Source organism: Brienomyrus brachyistius, chromosome 20 (genome assembly GCF_023856365.1).
Source record: "Brienomyrus brachyistius isolate T26 chromosome 20, BBRACH_0.4, whole genome shotgun sequence".
Taxonomy (NCBI): Eukaryota; Metazoa; Chordata; class Actinopteri; order Osteoglossiformes; family Mormyridae; genus Brienomyrus; species Brienomyrus brachyistius.
In genome coordinates, this window is record NC_064552.1 from 915414 (window position 1) to 939000 (window position 23587).

At 51.5% G+C, this 23587-nt stretch overlaps 1 protein-coding gene across 14 annotated transcripts in view; it reads right to left on the reverse strand.

Moving 5' to 3' along the window:
- Positions 1–23587, reverse strand: part of ablim1b (actin binding LIM protein 1b) — a 74127-nt gene that overhangs the window by 7624 nt on the left and 42916 nt on the right. For 9 of the 14 annotated variants that reach the window (XM_048987656.1, XM_048987659.1, XM_048987662.1 and 6 more), the window contains exons 6-16: positions 22776–22869; positions 16718–16805; positions 16082–16140; positions 13626–13703; positions 11133–11279; positions 10737–10781; positions 8422–8457; positions 7972–8101; positions 7462–7572; positions 2622–2726; positions 1193–1240 (exon numbers count right to left, since the gene is read on the reverse strand). In XM_048987656.1, coding sequence (XP_048843613.1) covers positions 1193–1240; positions 2622–2726; positions 7462–7572; positions 7972–8101; positions 8422–8457; positions 10737–10781; positions 11133–11279; positions 13626–13703; positions 16082–16140; positions 16718–16805; positions 22776–22869 — 941 coding nt within the window. Of the gene's footprint in view, positions 1–1192; positions 1241–2621; positions 2727–7461; positions 7573–7971; positions 8102–8421; positions 8458–10736; positions 10782–11132; positions 11280–13625; positions 13704–14991; positions 15037–16081; positions 16141–16717; positions 16806–22775; positions 22870–23587 lie in introns of all 14 variants that reach the window. The other 5 variants (XM_048987668.1, XM_048987658.1, XM_048987665.1 and 2 more) reach the window with 3 other exon arrangements.

Genomic DNA, 23587 nt, shown 5'->3' on the forward strand with positions numbered 1-23587 from the left:
AGGCCAGCAACAGGCCAGCAATGGGCCAGCAACAGGCCAGCAATGGGCCAGCAACAGGCCAGCAATGGGCCAGCAATGGGCCAGCAACAGGCCAGCCCTGGAGCAATATAGGTTCAGCTTTAGGACAAATACAGAGCTAGTACTGGATCAGTGCTAGGTTCGAATAGCACAACCTATTACTGGGTCAATATTTGACCAGCACTGGGCCAGACAGTTACTGTAGGATGCTAGCACCTCCAATGGGAGGCAAAGGTGTGTGTAGCTGGGATCCTGTACGGTACCAGTGGAAGCTTCTCTGTAACCACAGCCATGCTCTTTAATATATTACTGTGCTGAGTAACATGTAATAACTGTACTGTGTAGCGCTTAAGAGCTCTTCTGTGTAGTATAACTGCACTGCATATTATATGGTAACTGTGTGTTACGCGGCAGCTATGCTGATGGCTGTGCTGTGCTGTGCAGTATCTAATGGCTGTGTGGTATCTGGTGACTGTGTAGCGCCTGCTGGTTGTGCTGTATACAGTATCTGACGACTGCACTGTGTGGTATCTGGTAGATGGGGTGGCACAGCCATGCTTTGTCCTACACTTTGGCTCTGAATTGCTAGGATCATCCACGGCTCAGTCATTATGGAGAGATGGAGTGGTACTTACACAGCGATCAGATGAGGTGAAGGCGGATGTTAATGAGGGTAGGCGGAGCCATGACACAAAGAGACAAACAGAACAGCAGTCAGAGGTCACAAGATGCATAAACATGAGGGCGTTTTTCAGAGCTCTAAGGCTGCATGCACCTTTTTTTACAGCTACTAACCATCTCTGTGACACTAACTGTGCGGTCGCTCTCCCATGTTTCAGGTCTCTCTCCCCAAGGTGCCCATGTGAAAACTTAAGCCTCCTGCTATTCAACACTGCTGGATGAAGGCGAAGCCCCTGGGAATGGGGCAGTAAATGGCCTCATCCAAACATGGACGAAACGAACTCTGGTGAAGCTCTCTAGACGAACCAGCCATTCTTGGCGTTTCCCCTCTGACTCACACAGGCTTGTCCTCACAGAAACACAAACTTCCTGTCTACAGAGAGTTCTGTGCGGGACATGCATGAAGCTGAAGGGTTACATCAGAAAGGCTGCCTGCTTATTGGTCATTTCTGCGCGTGCTTTGTGCTATGCATGTGGTATGTGGGGGCAGTACCGTGCTGCTTGTAGATGGGAGGTTTCCGGTACATGTTGATGCCTTGATCTGGAAACAGAAGAGAAAAGAAGAGTCACGTGACACGTATGTGAGACAGTGAGGGTGGCAGGGGTGGCAGCAGTGAGGCACGAGCCCGATGGCCATGGGAGGGCAGATGGCATCCAGGGTCACGTGACACGCATGTGACACAGTGAGGCTGGCAGGGGTGGCAGCAGTGAGGCACGAGCCCGATGGCCATGGGAGGGCAGATGGCATCTAGGGTCACGTGACACGCATGTGACACAGTGAGGCTGGCAGGGGTGGCAGCAGCAGTGAGGCACGAGCCCGATGGCCATGGGAGGGCAGATGGCATCCAGGGTCACGTGACACGCATGTGACACAGTGAGGGTGGCAGGGGTGGCGGCAGCAGTGAGGTACGAGCCCGATGGCCATGGGAGGGCAGATGGCATCCAGGGTCACGTGACACGCATGTGACACAGTGAGGGTGGCAGGGGTGGCAGCAGTGAGGCACGAGCCCGATGGCCATGGGAGGGCAGATGGCATCCAGGGTCACGTGACACGCATGTGACACAGTGAGGGTGGCAGGGGTGGCGGCAGTGAGGCACGAGCCCGATGGCCATGGGAGGGCAGATGGCATCCAGGGTCACGTGACACGCATGTGACACAGTGAGGGTGGCAGGGGTGGCAGCAGTGAGGCACGAGCCCGATGGCCATGGGAGGGCAGATGGCATCCAGGGTCACGTGACACGCATGTGACACAGTGAGGGTGGCAGGGGTGGCAGCAGTGAGGCACGAGCCCGATGGCCATGGGAGGGCAGATGGCATCCAGGGTCACGTGACACACATGTGACACAGTGAGGGTTACATGAGCAGTGCGGCATGGGAGAGAGATGATAACACACAGGTGCGTATGACACATGTGTAACACACTCTATACTGCAGCCTGAATACTACTGCAGCTTACACGCTATGACTACTACTCACTTTCACATATATACCACTGCATGCTTTCATTTAACATACTATATACACTACACATTACATTACAGAGTTTACACTAAATTACTGCAAGTATACCACAAATACTATATATTACACCATATATACTATATGCACTATAAATACTCGTCTTTAAAATCTGTCTAAAAAACTTTTAGACAAACATGGATTTGACTGCATAAATGTAGAAATATACATTCGGACTAGGAGAAGATCCACTATGAATATGTAAGGAGAAGGTATTTGTGAATATGGTGGTTTAATGCAGTTCTGTGTAAAAAAAAAAAGCCCATGTACATCCATTTCAGACAGAGAGAAATGAGATGGGAAGGGATGGTGACATGAAAAGCCAGGAAAACAGGAAGATAGGAAAAGGGAGGAGCCCAGGCACAGGGTGGAGGCAGAGGGGGAGGCAGAGGGGGAGGCCTACCTGGAAGATGGAAATGTTTAGGGTTCAGGGATAGGGTTGGAGTGAGCGGCCGGCTGTCGGGCCGAGAGGGGGCGGGGGAACTTCGGCCGCTGCTGGGCTCTGTGCCTCCAAGGAAAAAAGGCGAGGAGGGAGGGGGAAAAGAGACCTCAAAAGAAGGAACTGAGGCTGGAGACCTCTTTGATGTTAAGGGTGGAAAACAAAAAAGCGGCAGGAGTCATGAATCAGAGGACTCTGCTGCCCCCATGTGCCATGAACAGTAAGACAGCACTCTGCTGTCCCCATGTGCCATGAACAGTAAGACAGCACACTGCTGTCCCCCCCTATGTGCCATGAACAGTAAGACAGCACACTGCTGTCCCCCCCTATGTGCCATGAACAGTAAGACAGCACACTGCTGTCCCCCCCTATGTGCCATGAACAGTAAGACAGCACTCTGCTGCCCCCATGTGCCATGAACAGTAAGACAGCACACTGCTGCCCCCATGTGCCATGAACAGTAAGACAGCACTCTGCTGTCCCCATGTGCCATGAACAGTAAGACAGCACACTGCTGTCCCCCCCTATGTGCCATGAACAGTAAGACAGCACACTGCTGTCCCCCCCTATGTGCCATGAACAGTAAGACAGCACACTGCTGTCCCCCCCTATGTGCCATGAACAGTAAGACAGCACTCTGCTGCCCCCATGTGCCATGAACAGTAAGACAGCACACTGCTGTCCCCATGTGCCATGAACAGTAAGACAGCACACTGCTGTCCCCCCCTATGTGCCATGAACAGTAAGACAGCACTCTGCTGCCCCCATGTGCCATGAACAGTAAGACAGCACACTGCTGTCCCCCCCTATGTGCCATGAACAGTAAGACAGCACACTGATTCCCCCCCTATGTGCCATGGACAGTAAGATAGCACACTGCTGTCCCCATGTGCCATGAACTGTAAAACAGCACACTACTGTCCCCATGTGCCATGGACAGTAAGACAGCACACTGATTCCCCCCCTATGTGCCATGGACAGTAAGATAGCACACTGCTGTCCCCATGTGCCATGAACTGTAAAACAGCACACTACTGTCCCCATGTGCCATGGACAGTAAGACAGCACACTGCTGTCCCCATGTGTCATGGACAGTAAGACAGCACACTGCTGTCCCCATGTGTCATGGACAGTAAGACAGCACACTGCTGTCCCCATGTGTCATGGACAGTAAGACAGCACACTACTGTCCCCATGTGCCATAGACAGTAAGACAGCACACTGCTGTCCCCATGTGTCATGGACAGTAAGACAGCACACTGCTGTCCCCATGTGTCATGGACAGTAAGATAGCACACTGCTGTCCCCATGTGCCATGGACAGTAAGACAGCACACTGCTGTCCCCATGTGCCATGGACAGTAAGACAGCACACTGCTGTCCCCATGTGCCATGGACAGTAAGACAGCAGTGTGCTGCCCCCTCCATGTACTATCAGTGGTTAGACGGTACACTAATGCCCCTCATGTGCCATGGACAGTAAGACAGCACACTGCTGTCCTCATGTGCCATGGACAGTAAGATAACACACTGCTGCCCCCCCCATGTGTCATGGACACTAAGACAGCACACTGCTGCCCCCCCATGTGCCATGAACAGTAAGACAGCACACTACTGTCCCCATGTGCCATGGACAGTAAGATAACACACTGCTGCCCCCCCATGTGTCATGGACACTAAGACAGCACACTGCTGCCCCTCATGTGCCATGGACAGTAAGACAGCACACTGCTGTCCCCATATGCCATGGATAGTAAGAAAACACACTGCTGCCCCCATATGCCATGGACAGTAAGATAGCACACTGCTGTCCCCATGTGTCATGGAGAGTAAGAAAACACACTGCTGCCCCCATATACCATGGACAGTAAGATAGCACACTGCTGTCCCCATGTGCCATGAACAGTAAGATAGCACACTGCTGCCCCCCTTATGTGCCATGGACAGTAAGATAACACACTACTGCCCCCCCTATGTGCCATGGACAGTAAGACAGCACACTGCTGCCCCCCTTATGTGCCATGGACAGTAAGACAGCACACTGCTGCCCCCCTTATGTGCCATGGACAGTAAGATAACACACTGCTGCCCCCCTTATGTGCCATGGACAGTAAAACAGCACACTGCTGCCCCCCCCATGTGCCATGGACAGTAAGATAACACACTGCTGCCCCCCTTATGTGCCATGGACAGTAAAACAGCACACTGCTGCCCCCCCCATGTGCCATGGACAGTAAAACAGCACACTGCTGCCCCCCCCATGTGCCATAGACAGTAAGACAGCACACTGCTGCCACCCCCATGTGCCATAGACAGTAAAACAGCACACTGCTGCCCCCCCCATGTGCCATAGACAGTAAGACAGCACACTGCTGCCCCCCCCCCCCATGTGCCATGGACAGTAAGACAGCACGCTGCTGCCCCCCATGTGTCATTAGTGGTAAGACAGCACAGTTCTGCCCTCATGTGTCATCTGGGGCAAGTCAGAGTGTGGAAACAGGACAGGAGACAGGAAGAGCGTGGAAATAGGACAGGAGAGAGGAAGTGTGTGGAAAGAGACAGGACAGTACGCCATGGATACACCATGGACACACCAGGCAACCCTCTAGAGGAGAAGCATGGCGAAGAGCAGGCTAAGCAGCATCATGTGGGTATTACTGTGACTGTGGCTGGGGGGTCACCAGAGGGACACAGATCAGAATCAGCATGAGAGTCTCTGCCTCATCTGTCCAGAATTATAATGGAGAAGTGCCTAGGTGGGGGTGTGTGTAGGTGGGGGTACGGCCAGATGGGGGCGCAGCCAGGTGGGGGCATGGCTGAGTGGAGAGGTGGCCAGATAGGGGCACAGCTGGATAGGGGCATAGCCAGGTGGGGGCACAGCCGGATGGGGACGCGGCCAGGTGGGGGCACAGCCGGATAGGGGCAGAGTCAGGTGGGGGCACAGCCAGATGGGGACGCGGCCAGGTGGGGGCATGGCTGAGTGGAGAGGTGGCCAGATAGGGGCACAGCTGGATAGGGGCATAGCCAGGTGGGGGCACAGCCGGATGGGGACGCGGCCAGATGGGGGCACAGCCGGATGGGGATGCGACCAGGTGGGGGCACAGCCGGATAGAGGCAGAGCCAGGTGGGGGCACAGCCGGATGGAGGCGCAACCAGAAGAGGGCACAGCCGGATGGGGACGTGGCCAGATGGGGGCACAGCCGGATGGGGGCGCAGCCAGGTGGGGGCACAGCCGGATGGGGACGCGGCCAGGTGGGGGCACAGCCGGATAGGGGCAGAGCCAGGTGGGGGCACAGCCGGATGGAGGCGCGACCAGAAGAGGGCACAGCCGGATGGAGGCGTGACCAGAAGAGGGCACAGCCGGATGGAGGCGCGACCAGAAGAGGGCACAGCCAGATAGGGGCAGAGCCAGGTGGGGGCACAGCCGGATGGGGGCAGAGCCAGGTGGGGGCACAGCCGGATGGGGACGCGGCCAGGTGGGGGCACAGCCGGATAGGGGCAGAGCCAGGTGGGGGCACAGCCGGATGGGGACGCGACCAGGTGGGGGCACAGCCGGATGGGGGCAGAGCCAGGTGGGGGCACAGCCGGATGGGGACGCGACCAGGTGGGGGCACAGCCGGATGGGGACGCGGCCACGTGGGGGCACAGCTGGATGGGGACGCGGCCACGTGGGGGCACAGCTGGATCGGGACGCGGCCACATGGGGGCACAGCCAGATGGGGACGCGATCAGGTGGGGGCACAGCCGGATGGGGACGCGATCAGGTGAGGGCACAGCCGGATGGGGACGCGGCCAGGTGGGGGCACAGCCAGATGGGGACGCGATCAGGTGAGGGCACAGCCGGATGGGGACGCGGCCAGGTGGGGGCACAGCCAGATGGGGACACGATCAGGTGGGGGCACAGCCGGATGGGGACGCGGCCAGGTGGGGGCACAGCCGGATGGGGACGCGATCAGGTGGGGGCACAGCCGGATGGGGACGCAGCCAGGTGGGGGCACAGCCGGATGGGGACGCGATCAGGTGGGGGCACAGCCGGATGGGGACGCGGCCAGGTGGGGGCACAGCCAGATGGGGACGCGATCAGGTGGGGGCACAGCCGGATGGGGACGCAGCCAGGTGGGGGCACAGCCGGATGGGGACGCGGCCAGGTGGGGGCACAGCCGGATGGGGACGTGGCCATGTAGGGGCACAGCCAGATGGGGACGCGATCAGGTGGGGGCACAGCCGGATGGGGACGCGGCCAGGTGGGGGCACAGCCGGATGGGGACGTGGCCAGGTGGGGGCACAGCCAGATGGGGACGCGATCAGGTGGGGGCACAGCCGGATGGGGACGCGGCCAGGTGGGGGCACAGCCGGATGGGGACGTGGCCAGGTGGGGGCACAGCCGGATGGGGACGCGGCCACGTGGGGGCACAGTCAGATGGGGACGCGATCAGGTGTGGGGAGGTGTACAGACCAGGGACAAGATGTGTGACTGCTGTTGCCTTGGAAACCAGAATAGCTCTGTCAGTGGCAACTTCTGGCTTTTATGTCACAGCACAGTATGAACACATCACTGTTGGTGCTGGATTCCCATTACATTTATAGGAGTGGTGCCCAGAGGTGGAGATTTCAGGTCCATACAATACAAATCCAGACCAAGATTTTGTTTCAACCAACCAGTTGAGTATGAAGAGTCACAGTCACAGAGGACTCAACTGGTTGGTTGGAACACTATCTTGGTCTGGATTTGTACTCTCTGGACCTGAAATCTCCACCATTAGTGCTGCCATCCTGAGTGGTCCTGAACACCAGGGGGCGCTTACCTTTGGTATGGGGTATAAAGTGGTGGCGGAATGGGGAGGTGGGGCGGGAGTCATTATGGGCGGAGCTACTGCGTAAAGACGAGCAGAGTTTCTGCATTCCAGTCAGCAGCTCTGTGGAGGCGTCCAGGAAGCAAAGGAGGTCAAAGAGGAAGGAAGAAAAGAAAGGAGGGGAGGAAGAAAGTAGTTAAAGAAAAAATTTGAAAACTAAAATGAAAAACACCTCAGAGGAGTGAGAAACAAGGAAGAGCAAGGAAAGACAGGAACCAGGAGGAGCCATTAAGTGCCAGGGAGCAGAGGAGGGGAAACAGGGGATCACTGCATGGTTGCTAAGGGTAACGAGAAGGGAGGAGCAGGAAGCTGGTAGGGTGGGGGGCAGCTGGAGTACGGGGCTGCCCATTCTGTCTGTGTCAGCCAAGTGTTTGCGTGTGTGACCTGCATCTGATGGCATCGAGACTGCAGAAAAAAGCAATATGTCACTCAGAGACACAACTGTCCTGAACAAACGCTCACCCGGCCGGTGGAAGTGCTGTGGTGACCGTGACAATGTGGGGGTGTAGCTATGGCGACTGTACACAGGGGAGCCGATGGAACCCTGGCTGGTGGACCTCTGGATGATGCGCTCCCTCATGTCAAAGCAGCCCTGAGAGAAACACAGGGAGATACCAGTCTCAGTATAAACTACAGGATAAGAGAGAGATATCAGTATAAACTACGAAACAGAGGGAAATACTATCATTAGTATAAACTACTAGGATACAGGGAGATACCAGCATCAGTATAAACTACAGGATAACATGGAGATATCAGAATATGTATAAACTATCGGATAACAGGGAGATACCAGCATTAGTATAAACTACAGGAACACAGGGAGATACCAGCAACAGTATAAACAATACTACACAACATGACTTTGCTGTTTGAATGAGAGGACAAAAACATCGTACTCGAGACTCGTACCTCTGCAGAGGGTGTAGGGGACAGGGTCCTTGGAGACTGAAAGACAAAAGCACAGCATTACGTCATCTTAAGTTAAGTTATACACTCATAAAGCATACGGGTTAGCAAGAGAGTGAATGGAGAGGACAGTGCTGTGGGTGGGCAGGATCTAAACAGCGAGAAAGGGGAGGACTGCAGGCCCACAGCACAGCAGCAAGTGCCACATAAAGGTAATGGTGTTTATATGGCACGGCACCCCCATCCTGACAGCAGCCGGACACGCCTGGGAGTAGGACTAGTACCTGGATGCAGGAGGTGGGAGAGATTCACGCGGAGACCTCAAAAAGGAAGGCGAAAGGCGCACACAAAGCCACACACCGCCTATTCTGCAGCACACTCCATCTCCCTGCATGCACATTCTGTATACACACAATTATTCTCCGTTTAATATGTGTTTTCCTTGAAAGCTGAACGCCCTCTGGTGGCAAGTTTTGGTTAATAAACCGTATGCACTCCCTGTACTTAACGTGCAGGCAGTCTTTGGCTTGCTTCTCGGCTGACTACCTGCCTGCCCTGCCCTGCTCTGCCCTGCCCTGCTCTGCCCTGCCCTGCTCTGCCCTGCCCTGCCCTCCTCTGCCCTGCCCTCCTCTGCTCTGCTCTGCACTGCCCTGCCCTGCTCTGCCCTGCCCTCCTCTGCTCTGCTCTGCCCTGCCCTGCCCTGCTCTGCCCTGCCCTGCTCTGCTCTGCCCTGCTCTGCTCTGCCCTGCCCTGCCCTGCCCTGCCCTGCTCTGCTCTGCTCTGCCCTGCCCTCCTCTGCTCTGCTCTGCCCTGCTCTGCCCTGCCCTGCTCTGCCCTGCCCTGCCCTGCCCTGCCCTGCTCTGCTCTGCCCTGCCCTGCCCTGCCCTGCCCTGCCCTGCTATGCTCTGCCCTGCTCTGCCCTGCCCTGCCCTGGCCTGCTCTGCTCTGCTCTGCTCTGCCCTGCCCTGCCCTGCCCTGCTCTGCTCTGCCCTGCCCTGCCCTGCCCTGCCCTGCCCTGCTCTGCTCTGCCCTGCCCTGCCCTGCCCTGCTCTGCCCTGCCCTGCCCTGCTCTGCCCTGCCCTGCCCTGCCCTGCCCTGCTCTGCCCTGCCCTGCCCTGCTCTGCCCTGCCCTGCCCTGCCCTGCTCTGCGGAGTGGAATGTTGTGTCACTCTACATACAAGGATCTCATGTGTGAAAAGCCATGTTCAGTATGAGGACATATTCCTGCGGCGACCAGTTTGCTCAAAAATACAATAATGGATGTTAAAATGTTTTAGAGAAGTTGTCAGCACATGAGATGACACAAAATGCAAATTTGGGGAGTCCGTTTTAGTTGAAGCCCGACAGACCTGATATCCTCCACATTCCCTACAGAACCGCGACTCTCTGCCTCAGTTAAACTTCTGAGACAACATTCTTTATGCATCTCTGGTGGCACCAGCAAGCAGGTCGGCCACAAAGTTACTCTGGTGTGTCTGTGGTTAAATGTCACATTCCGCAAATAGACTGACTCTCCACTGGAATGGGGAAGTGGTCAGTCCTCGGGGTCTGTACAATACCTGTCAACTGACAGAAATGTAACTAACAGACTGTCACTTGACTGCAGTTCATTCTGCGATACAAAGACTGAAGGCGGTGCTGTTGTTAATCAGTACCACGTTTTTACTGCACAAACTCCAGAATCTTCCTTTGGCTGACCTAATGCTGAGCCCATGAACAGCTCTGACCTTTAACCTGAATTCGCCCCCAGTGAGAGTGTGGGCTGGTGGCAATCACAGGACCCGCCTCTTTTGATTGCATTCACAGATTTTGTGGGGACATGAAAAATGGTCCCAACAACATCAAAATAACCAGTTTTTATTACATTGTGGGGAACATTTGGTCCCCACAATGTAATACAAACACAACCCACACACAGACCTGTGCTCATAGCTTTGTGGGGACTGTCCATTTATGTCTATCCTAACAATGACAATCCTAACACCCCACCCAGCCCTAACCTTAACCAAAAGTAACAAGACAAAATAAATGGCTTTTGGCAGTTTTTATAAAACTGAGTTTCCCCTTGTAGGGACCGAAAAACGGTCCCCACAACATGAAAATAGCAGCTTTTTATCACATTGTTGGAATCCAAATGTATATAGTGTATATATGACCTCCCCCCCCCCCCCCACAAACACACACACACACACACTCAGTAGAGCAGAGCAGCTGTGCCCTCTTCCGACAGCAGATGACATCATCCCTGGGTTAGCAGTGAGTGGGGCTACAACACAAAGTTAGTATGTGCAGGGGGGGGGGGACAGCCTGCCACTTACTCGCTGCTCCAGCAGGGAGGACCGCTCTCTCCTGGGGGCCGGAGGCTGTTGGCAAAGATGGGCATGACCAGGGCATCAGACTTGACCAGCGGCCTGTCACTGACACGCCATGTCCTGAGCTGTCACTGCCCCTTAGAGCATGTGAGCCCCCCCCCCTTCCATGCACTGCTTCACTCTGACTAACACGGCCAGGCTGTTCAGAACTCTGACCGCAGTGTAGGAGGCCCCTTGCGCTCTACTGACACATAATTAAGGTGTGCAGGTCTTAACACACTTCTGGAGCCTGCTGCGTTTCAGGGTTATCATCGCTATCCACAGGTCCCAGTAAGCATATGGTCACAGGAAATAAGCACGGTCCCAATGAAGGAAGGGTGCCACCCAAAGGAGCCCGTTTACCTCTCCCAGACTCTGCCTCTCATCGAGGGCAGTGGTGTAACAGGGCTCATAGGTAATGAGATCTGGTCTTTCGATGTCATAGATGGCTTTGACCTTGGGAATGGCGGCTAGGTCTTTGTAATCCAGGATCTCATTGTCTACTTTCGCCTGGGGAGACAGTGACAGAACAGCAAGTCAGTTCCAGTGCACATGGAGAAAACTCACGGAGGCTGTGGTCAGAACACAGCACTTAGTATGGGGGGGGGGGGGGGGCGCCGTGGGGCTCAGTGGGTTCAGCTGCTGTGGGTTTGATCTGAAGGTTGCAGGTTGAGATCCCAGAGTCATGATTTCACTGTAAGGCTCGTAGACCCTGATCACTGCTGAGTCTGGTTGACCCCGCTTTCTGAAAACTGCACATCACTTGAGATAAAAACAATCGTTACATTAATGGAAATGTGACGCCACAGCTACGTAGTCTATGGCCAAAGACCACCACTACGCATAGGTCTGTTAATCAGTCTACGGCAGGAAATTATCCCAAAGCAAAAGTGTGTTATTAACCCTGACTGGAGCTGCTGATGGGGCTGCAGTTAACCTGTATCATTTTATATTTTGGCAAATGTTTCTCCACATGCAGGGAAAGGCATGAGGTTTCATGAACAGAGGGTGCCAGCTACCAGTCACTATGTTACATTCAACACTGTCCATTCGTCAGCACTGGCCAATGCACACGTAGTGGGAGGTCACCCCGATTCACCCATACGGGGCAAATTGCAGAGAGGTGAATACAGTATCTGTGTCGCCCGGCAGATACAGATATAGCTCTGCTGCGGGACAAGGGAAGGTGCAGGAAGTGTTCAACGAGGCAAAAAGGGCAGACCCCAGGCCCTTTGACCTTATGTTTAAAATGTCCAGAACATTCCGAGTGCCTCTGCAATTAATGTATCTTCCACGTTCCCTCTGGAAGACGCTGTGAGTGTTTAGCCTTGGATTAATGGCCCTTTTGTTTATTCGGGGAGAGAGGCAGTGTAACAGCGCCCCAGCAGAACCTACTGAACTTTCCAAGCATTAATCTCAGAGGAACACATGTGGGTGCAGTTATGTCCATGTGGGCGGGGTCTGTGCCTGGCTCTGGCAGCAGGTGGTCACCAGTCCCTCTGCATAGAGCTTCTGTTTGTAACTCTTAGGTGTAGTAAGCAAGAAGTGACCGAATTAACAGACAAGAATCAGGTCTGGGGTCTCGCTTGCATTAACCAGGACAACAGGAGTGATTTTTAAAAAGGTGCTATAAGGACAATGAGAATAAAATTTATGGCAGCATATCACGTCAAGGAGACAACAAATGGAAGTCTGGAATATTCCATATGGAAGATGTTTTATTATTTTATTACTGTGGCCTTCAGTGTGATAATTGTACCTAATTGTGTTAATTTCAACCATGTGGAAAAGCTATTAAAGCCCTTTATACATCTGAACCATAAACATTCATATTGTGCCTCAATCTCTGTGAGAAAACCCAATGTGCTCATAATACAGACTGTGGTGAAGGCAGATACTACAGGATATGGGTTATTCTATGAACCATATGTAGATCAGATGTGGTTACGGGGGGAAGTCAGAGCTGGCTGAAGCCAGTGTGTGGTTCTTGGGGGAGTTAGTATCGGGCAGGCAGTTCCTAGGGCAGCTAGCAGGGAAGAGCTTTATTAGACACAGAGACATATGTCATATATACTGTTTTAGAACATTATAAAGAAAGTAGAATCTAAAGGAGTTGTATTGTATATCAAAGTAGGAGCTACAAAAGGTTCACAAACATCGTGCAAAAGGTGCAGACCACTGAAGGTCTGAGAAACGTCAGTGTAGGGTGCAGACCACTAAAGGTCTGAGAAACATTGGTGTAGGGTGCAGACCACTGAAGGTCTGAGAAACATTGGTGTAGGGTGCAGACCACGGAAGGTCTGAGAAACATCAGTGTAGGGTGCAGACCACTAAAGGTCTGAGAAACATTGGTGTAGGGTGCAGACCACTGAAGGTCTGAGAAACATTGGTGTAGGGTGCAAACCACTGAAGGTCTGAGAAACATCAGTGTAGGGTGCAGACCACTAAAGGTCTGAGAAACATTGGTGTAGGGTGCAGACCACTGAAGGTCTAAGAAACATCGGGTTAGGGTGCAGACCACTAAAGGTCTGAGAAACATTGGTGTAGGGTGCAGACCACTGAAGGTCTGAGAAACATCAGTGTAGGGTGCAGACCACTGAAGGTCTGAGAAACGTCGGTGTGGACCAATGTAGGACTCAGAGAAATTTCACTGCAGATGTTTGTAGGACAACCATTACCATATTAAGAGGTCACAGTGAGAATGTTATTTGTAAGCTGAGAGTTCTTCATACAGAATATAACAAATCTTTATTCAGGGATGAGTAACAGAGCAGCTGTGCATAGTGACCACAGTGTGTGATTGGCTGAGGACAGAGAAACCGATTAGTGACTGGATGAAGAGATTAAAGGACTCACATAGATGGTGTGACCCGGTGAGCCAGGAATGCTTGAACCAGGTCGGGAACAAATACTTTCGGACGAGGACCTCGTAGGCTGTAAGGAAGAGGACACAGTGTTTACAGAAGCGACGTGTCATAGCACATGTGCATATGACCAGGCGGTCAAGGCGAGCACAGCGAGAGACGCGACGCTAAGCACAGCCACAGGAATGGCTGACATCCCCCTGTAGCTGACAGAGGCAGCAGGCCCAACTCGGCCTTTCCGTCATGCTACTGTCATCATTCCTTACGAGGAGGCAGAGTCGGCAGCACATCGCCGGCATGTGCCGCACAGCCCAGAGCAAAGCCCTTCAGGTACGATTTCATGCAGCCCAATCGGCACCTTGGAGAAATCTGAGTCTGAAGCCATATCTGAAGGGCTGGGTTCTCATGCCGGAGCATGGGGGAGAACCGCAGCACGGGGGAGAACCGCACGGCTCGCTGAAGCAGGCATAGAAGCAGCCAGCCGTCCTGTGAGTCACTGCACTCTAATCCAAAGACAACCACTACTGTTGGCTCCTTGACCACAGTAAAAAAACAGAATTACTTCAGAATTGAATCACTGAGGTGTAGAAATTATAATCAGTATTTCATACGGCATTGGAATAATTAACAAACAGTCCTTGAATCAAGCATGTTTTATGCTGTGTGTGATGCTTCAAAGCAGGCAGACAGGTGACCAACAGGATGCACTTCTAAATAGCATCCCAGGGGGTTCTGCAGCACCACCTAATGGCGGCTGTCAGAATTGCAGACACACAATAACAATGGTCAGTGCAGGCCATGTGAATTCTCAGGACACATCTTCATTGTCTGTTGGTGGAAATGAAAAATGGAACAACATTATCGTGAAACGCATCACACCGAGTCGTCATTAATTCATTGTGGACTGGGTGAGGGGTATGTACTCCGCTTTGGCACTCAGTAAACTATTTAACAGGCCGTGCCTTTCCACCATACTGTTCAAAGTTGCCCCCACTCTCCACAAGAGGGCAGTGGCAGGTACAGGTTTCTAAGGAGCTGAGGGGCTGCAGGGCTGACCTAGACTGACCTAGACCAACCTGTAGCCTGTCTTATGAGATACTCGTGTCCGTCCCAGAGGAGCATGGCTTCTCTGCCACACACCTTGACGTATAACCTGAACTAGCCAATTAGGAGACAGGTCTAATGCCTTCTTCAGTGTACCGGCACTGCCAGATCATCTCCGGGGCAGGGTGGAGCAGAATGGGCGCCATCTCCACTTCGAGGTGGTGCAGGGTGAAGAGCGGGGAAACGGCGGGGGCGCGTGTGGTGGGGGGGGCGGGATGACAATGCCATTAAACAGCCAATAGCGAGTACAGTACCTGCCTTTCTGTTTTGTGAAGGCTGCTGATTGAGGGAGGTAGCAGCTGTGAAGGAAAGGAAGAAGGCGGATATGGGAAACCTTTGGCTCTGACACTGCCCACTGGGGGGCGCCACCAAATCACAATATGGCTCACACCCAGGGTTTGGTGCCTTTCCTTGTTCAACCAGCACCCCCACAAACTCTTGTGTGTTAGACAGACCGGTCATGATGTGTGTGAGAAGCAGCAACAAGAACCTACTGCAGTGGAAGGTCACACCAATGGAAGAGACCATGTCAGTTGAGAAGGACACTGCAACATCACTCCAATGGTGTAGATCACTGATTACTAAAAACCTAGCTTTATAGAAGCAGACCTATGCTAACTGCTCTCCAAGTACACATAAAGAAATCTCCCAGATGCCGTGTTTGGGCTTTCCCACAAACAGGCAGAGAGCATCGATCTTCTCCTGCTGCTTCCCAGTGACAGATGCTTGCCTGTTTCCTGTCCAGTCCAGCTGTTCTTGCACAAGGCTGAAAAGTGGTGTCACACTACAGGATTCCTAATCCTAGATTTTGATGGTCCATCATCAGGACAGATTCCTTAATGGTGAAGCATTCTGACACTGTGAACCTCCAGACCTGAAGGTAGACTCTTTCTGCAGACACTGTGGATATCCAGAACCAGGAGGGCATGTCCTGAGAGGCGCTGCTGGCCCCCTGGATCAGGGCAAACTAAGCCTTCTTAAATAAAAGCCCTACACAGGTGTAGATCTCCCTATGGGAAGACACCGAGGGGAGTCTGAGGCATAGATTGGGAGACACAGCAAAGGGCTCTTTGCTTTCACTGACATGAGAGCTCCTGGTTAGCCACAGTGGCATGGAGGAGCAGGACCAGGAGTAAGTGCCGGCAGACCTCCAGGCAGTGACCCTGCTGGGATCCCACCACGAGCCTGACTCTGAATTGGGGCGAAAATACATTGAGCAGGGACGCTTTGGCCTTTGACTGGGGTGGTTGGGAAAGTCAACACAGAATGTGGGAACACATCCGTAAGACAAGGTGACAAGAGTCAATGCAGCCCAGACTGCAGTGCCATCCAGGATACTCTTACCCTGTGCTTTTCCTCAGCTTTGGTACTGTTCTTACAGTTGGGGTGCCAAACTGTAGAGCCTGTGAAGGGAGAGTGACCCATTAATCATAGACACAGAGTGAGAGGAAACTCATCCATCAATCACAGACACAGATAAAGGAGAGTAACCCATCAATCACAAGGAATTGTGTGAAAGGAGAGTCACCCATCAATCACAGACCCAGAGGCAAAGGAGAGTAACACATCAATCACAAGGCATAGTGTGAAAGGAGAGTCACCCATCAATCACAGACACATTATGAATGGAGAGTCACCCATCAATAACAGACACATTGTGAATGGAGAGTCACCATCCATCACAGGCACAGAGTAAAAGGAGAGTCACGCATCAATCACAGACACAGAGTGAAAGGAGAGTCACCCATCAGTCACAGACACAGAGTGAAAGGAGAGTCACCCATCAGTCACAGACACAGAGTGAAAGGAGAGTCACTCATCCATCACAGCCAGAGAGCGTAAGAAGAGTCACACATTGGTCACAAACATACTGTATTCAATGCCATACAGGAATGTGTTTCACCATGGAGTCCACTGTCCAGCACCATATTTCATCATGTAATCCAGCTCACCATACCTAGCCACAGGCTACACACTCACCTTGGAGGTACATTTCTTCACCTTCTGTGAACATCTGGTTGCATCTGCTGCATCGTGCACAGCTGGGGTGGTAGTGTTTGTCCCCTGCCTGGAGAAGGAGGACGTAGAAGGTCACCAGGTATGGGACCCTATTCCCATACAGACACACAACGACTCATGGCCACACAGACATGAACATGGGCTCGATGGCTGAGAGAAAAAGCTGCAGTCAGTAAACATTTATTTACTTCACAATTCATAAAGCGGATACACACAATGTTTAAAGAGTCAGATTTTATCTCTTGTTAATTCCTGAAGGATCAAGTACACCAGAGCTCCAGGGAAACCAGCAGAGGTAAGTCTGGAGGGGGCAAAGTTCACCACAAGCCACGCCCCTGTGGTGGGAACTTCATTCTGATGTAGGAGGAGAGCAGAGCCAGCCTGACCGAACTGCAGACACTAAACACCCTCACTGCAGACACTAAACATCCACACTGCAGACATTAAGCACCCACACTGCAGACATCAAACACCCTCACTGCAGACACTAAACATTCACACTGCAGACATTAAGCACCCACACTGCAGACATTAAACACCCACACTGCAGACATTAAACACCAACACTGCAGATACTAAGCACCCACACTGCAGACATTAAACACCCACACTGCAGACATTAAACACCCACACTGCAGATACTAAGCACCCACACTGCAGACACTAAACACCCACACTGCAGACATTAAACACCCATACTGCAGATATTAAGCACCCTCACTGCAGACACTAAACACCCTCACTGCAGACACTAAACACCCACACTGCAGATACTAAGCACCCTCACTGCAGACACTAAACACCCTCACTGCAGACACTAAACACCCTCACTGCAGACACTAAACACCCACACTGCAGATACTAAGCACCCTCACTGCAGACACTAAACACCCTCACTGCAGACACTAAACACCCACACTGCAGACCCTAAGCACCCTCACTGCAGACACTAAACACCCTCACTGGAGACACTAAACACCCACACTGCAGACATTAAGCACCCACACTGCAGACACTAAGCACCCACACTGCAGACACTAAGCACCCACACTGCAGACACTAAACACCCACACTGCAGACATTAAGCACCCACACTGCAGACACTAAGTACCCACACTGCAGACACTAAGTACCCACACTGCAGACACTAAGCACCCACACTGCAGACATTAAGCATCCACACTGCAGACATTAAGCACCCTCACTGCAGACACTAAACACCCATGCTGCAGACATCCTGCTATTTTCTCTACTATAGCTGTGGAACTGGGCCTTTATCAAAACCTTTCCAGATTCAGTCACTCTCAGAAATAGCAACTGTGCCAATAAAAGCCAGTGTTTTGTGCTGTGCGTACGGTTTCCATGGAGTCTCTCGGATGTTGAGCTTTATTTTGTCAGGGCCTCCCAAAAGCAGGACAGAAGAATGTGTCTGGAAGTGATTGTGAACGAGGTGATGCAGACGGGCAGACTGTCTTGTGGGAGCTTGGAAACCTCGGAGCCTGCGTCAGAGACCTCTCCACCACTGGCTCGTTCCTTCTTCTCATTGGCCTGGAGCTGGTGACCTCATAGGTAAATTGGGTAGAGGATAATAAACTGAAATGGTGGCCCCACACCTCCTTCCTGTGGGAGGTGTGACCACTGCCTCCTACCCTCCTTACATCTGCAACACATATGGCTCCTTCCAGTCAGACTGCAGTATGCCCCTCCCATCTGTGCTGTCTCTCTGTTACACAGCAACCTCAGACTTTTCATATTGGCTGTTCTCCGGTTTGGCTCCACCCACAGGTCTTGAGGCCGCACCCTGCATTAGCCTTAGAACTCTCAGTAACACACAGAAATCACCACCATCTCAGGTCCACAAGCACCAAGTGAATTACATCGCACAAAAACAAGCAGAGCAAAAGAAACACGGACAAAACACAGCAGGAAAATCTATCCCGGAGACGGGGTATTTAGCGAGAGACAGGCAGAATGAGTGGCAGTTTTCGAGGCAGTGTGCCAAAGGCAGTATAGATAATAGTGTTAGTCAGTGTAAGTGACAAAGGCAATGTAATTATCAGTTTTAGAGGCAGAATACCGTTAGTAGAGTAGAGTAGAGTAGACGCCAGATTTAGAAACAGAGTGTCTGTGTTACAGACAGAGTAAGTGTCAGAGTAAGTTTGAGGCTGCATGTGAGAGGCAGTATCAGTATCAGAGGCAGTGTAAGTATCAGTACTGGAAGCAGAACAGGTGTCAGAGGCAGTGTCAGTATCAGTGTTAGAGGCATTCACTGTGTCCCTGAATTCTAAATCGGCACCGGTGTGTCTGCATGACATCTGCCCACCTAGCTCTCTGCTAAATACCTGTCTAATGTACTATGTAAACAGCGCAAGTTAGCCTGGACTTTGGTATCTGGCAAACACACTGTGTCCTCTTTACACACTATGTGCAGCACCAAAGCTTTCGTGCATCTGTGCTTCCACACACTGCAAAGCATTTTAGCTGAAGTACAAGAAATAAACACTGAATTTCAGGAGAAAATGAATTAATATTAGTGAAATTATCTGTCCATGCAGTAAGTTATTTTTACTTGGCAAGAATTCTTAAAATACGTTGGCTCAAGCCCAGAGATACGCAGACTCTGAGAAGCGTTTAAAGGTTTGGCGTAAGTAGAAAAATGCACCTTTTAAGATCAAGTGACTTGATATCAGGCTTGATACAGCAGAGTAATAAGTGAGAATGAACTGAACATAAGCAAAAACATCCAAAAACATCCATTAAGTCACACACTCACACACCTACAGACCATGGGGGAACCGGAGGACATGCAGGAAACCCCAGAACACGAGGAGAACATGCACCTCCACACACGTGGAACCCCTGACACAAACCCAAACTCAGGTCCCAGAAGTGTGTCTATTAGTTGTATATTGATTGTTAATGTTTTTTTTTATCATTAGTTAGGTAGGTAGATAAGTTTTAAAAGGCAGTCATTTGGAGGTCTGGAATGGATTCAGTTCATTTACATTATTTCTTATGGGGAAATTCGACTTGGACTTCGACCAAATCACAACTGGATCAGCCTTCTGGAATGAATTAAGTTTGTGTTCCAAGGTACTACAGTAATTTGAAAAACAAGAAAATTTATGTTATATTTCCAGATTTAAGAATTTAAATCTTAGCAAGGACAGAACAATTTGCAGTGCACAAGTTTCATTTGGTAACTGAGCTGGATATTTTTCTAAATGTGTAGCATTTATGATTATTAAATGTTTAATTGTTTTGTCTCTTTGTACTGCTGCTTTTGTACAGATATGACTGTTCATTCATATTTTAACAGCTTCTGTTTGCACTGTGGGTCAATTTTGCAGAGCAGGGACCATCTTTGTGAATCATGTAACCCAAGCAGATATTCAAATGCTTCTGTCCTGCACAGCTGGATGTTTTGGGTGTTTCAACGGAGAGACTATAGCGCCAGGGGTTTCCTCCTCCTCTGAGTGAAGCAATGTATTAGCTGGGCCTGTTAGTGAGACCGTAAGGCTGCACCGCTGGTCACCGCGCAGAGCTCAGGCTGGGCCCGTTAGTGAGACCGTAAGGCTGCACCGCTGGTCACCGCGTAGAGCTCAGGCTGGGCCTGTTAGTGAGACCGTAAGGCTGCACCGCTGGTCACCGCGTAGAGCTCAGGCTGGGCCTGTTAGTGAGACCGTAAGGCTGCACCGCTGGTCACCATGTAGAGCTCAGGCTGGGCCTGTTAGTGAGACCGTAAGGCTGCACCGCTGGTCACCGTGTAGAGCTCAGGCTGGGCCTGTTAGTGAAACCGTAAGGCTGCACTGCTGCAGTTTTCACACTCATCACAGACAGCAGAGTGAGAGAAAACCTGGCCAGAGGCCCCATCATGTCAGTATTTCCCAGTTGACACTGAACTGTCCAGCTGCAAACAAGACAACTCTGTCATCTGAGACCAGAGTGTGGGTTAAAGGTCAGGCATCTTTGAAAGGCATTAAGAATTCCACAGCTCCTAATGAAGTATGACTTACTGCAGCAGCAATGCAAGACTCCACATAGATCTGACCTTGACCAGATGACCCGTGTTTCCAGGGAAACCGGCTCATTCCATGGCAAGAAACATTTCTGAAGAGCAAGTTTCTGTTGGACGACCATGATAGAATGCAGGTCTTGTGAATCAGACTCCCTCAGGCTTTAAAGAGCCATATAAGACGAGTTGAGAAGGTTTCCTCAAAAACAACAAACTACGCATGCTGGGTGACGACACTCATGCTCCCCATGTTCCAAGGCCACATTGGAGTCAGGCTGATGGCCTTTCTGGGAGCATTACAGCTGATGCTGATGCTGTGCTGGAGGGACTGGATGTGTGGATGGGGTGGGAGGCAGCTTAGGATGACGGCCTCCTATATGCTTGGCTGGTGATTGACAAAAGGAACAGTCTAAACTCAAACTGGATCATGGGGGGTTCCTCCACTAAATCACTCAGAGCTGGGAGCTAAATCAGGTCTGTGAGCACAAAGCACTGCCTCAGTGACTGGATATTAAGGTGAGTAAAAGGTTTTACATCAGCACAAGAGCGCGCCCAGAAGGAAGGTAAGAAACAACTATTTAGTCCTACAAAAGAGCACCCCCTGGAGGCTAGCACACCGGATGACCAAACAGAGGGAGCCAGGGAAGGAAAAGGACCAGGAGGAAAAAGGAGGTGCACTGCACTACAAACACAGGGAGGCAGGAAGGGAAAGGACCAGGAGGAAGAAGGAGGAGCACTGCACTTCAAACAGAGGGCAGCAGGGAAGGAAAAGACCAGGAGGAAGAAGGAGGTGCATTGCACCCGTGTGACACAGCTGTGGCTAGACACCCACTTGCAGGCGGTGTCATGCGCTACTGAACATCCCACAGCACTGCTGGTCCAAATGAGACAGTCATCTAACTCATATTAGGAGCAGTGGAGCGCACTTTCATATAAATAACTGAGCTGGAGTCAACAAAGATGTCCAACACTGATGTCTATCACACACGCAGGCACACACACACACACACACACACACACACACACACACACACACACACACACACACACATACAGACACACTGAAGCGCCACCTGCAGGAACAAACAAAAAGGGCAAAAACTGATACCAGCAAACACAGACATACAGCCAAGCAAACAAACACAAACATGTGCAGACATACATACTGAAATACCACCTACAAGAATATGCAGTGTGACCCAAAACTGCATACTGCAATCCGGCAAAGTCTTACCGTCAGCAGCTGGTTTTGCATATGTGTGAACTTGCTTGCAGTTGGTTCCCTTACTGGTTTGACTGGTCAGAGCCCAGTTCTCCCACTTGCTTTACTTCTAACCCTTCCTACAGCCTGGTTCAGTGGCCCAGCACTCTTCTCACCACAATCCACCACCAACTTTTCCACTCCTCCTTCTCATCCTCTTGCTTTCTCCTCCCCCCTCCCCCATTCCCCACATAAAGCCATCTTACTGCACCGGCAGCTCTCCGCTCCTTCCCCACCCAGCCAATCAGAACACTGTTGTGTTGTGGGGGTGTGTCCCTTTGTCAACACTGGGAGGGGCCAACATTTGCACTCTTAAAACTTCAGTGTGCAGCAGTCAGAGCTGAGCCCTCACTTTAGGCGTGCAGGCTTTGATATCTGAGGAAGGAGATAGGGGTGCAAGCCCATACTCTCCTGTGTTTGGTATCTACAGTTCAGAAAACATCCTTATGCCAGTCTGCCATCTCTCAATACATACACACCTGCCGTCTCTCAGCACATACACACCTGCCGTCTCTCAGCACATACACACCTGCCGTCTCTCAGCACATACACACCTGCCATCTCTCAGCAATACACACCTGCCGTCTCTCAGCAATACACACCTGCCGTCTCTCAGCACATACACACCTGCCGTCTCTCAGCACATACACACCTGCCGTCTCTCAGCACATACACACCTGCCGTCTCCCAGTACATACACACCTGCCGTCAGTACATACACATACAAACCGCAGAAAGCTCACCTCCAGCACCTTTCCCGTGATGAACTGGTGACATGCTTCACATTGCACCCCAAAGTGGATCTGATAGTCCCTCTCACAGTAGGGCATCCCGTCCCTGCAAAATATCAGTGATGTGAGGGAGAGAGGAAGACAGAGAAGGAGTTAGGAGAAATGCAGAGGACAGGAAGATGGAGGACAGAGAGGGATTTAGGATAATGGGGAAGACAGAGGGCAGGAAGATGTAGGATAGGGACAGCTTTAACTGATCACAGTAAAAGGAACCATAGCACTGCCCTCACGCCCCCCCGCAGAACATGCAAGCGTGCATATGAAGAACTATGGATTTACGCCACCCGCAGTGCCTTGTGTATACAAGTCAGCATATACAGTAATACTCACTTGCTGATGTACTCTCCTCTCAGTGCCTTGTGCATACAGTGAGTATATATAGCAATACTCACTTGCTGATGTACTCTCTTCTCAGTGCCTTGTGCATACAGTGAGTATATATAGCAATACTCACTAGCTGATGTACTCTCTTCTCAGTGCCTTGTGCATACAGTGAGTATATATAGCAATACTCACTTGCTGATGTACTCTCTTCTCAGTGCCTTGTGCATACAGTGAGTATATACAGTAATACTCACTTGCTGATGTACTCTCCACTCAGCACCTTGTGCATGCAGTGAGTATATATAGCAATACTCACTTGCTGATGTACTCTCCACTCAGCACCTTGTGCGTACAGTGAGTATATATAGCAATACTCACTTGCTGATGTACTCTCCACTCAGCACCTTGTGCATGCAGTGAGTATATATAGCAATACTCAC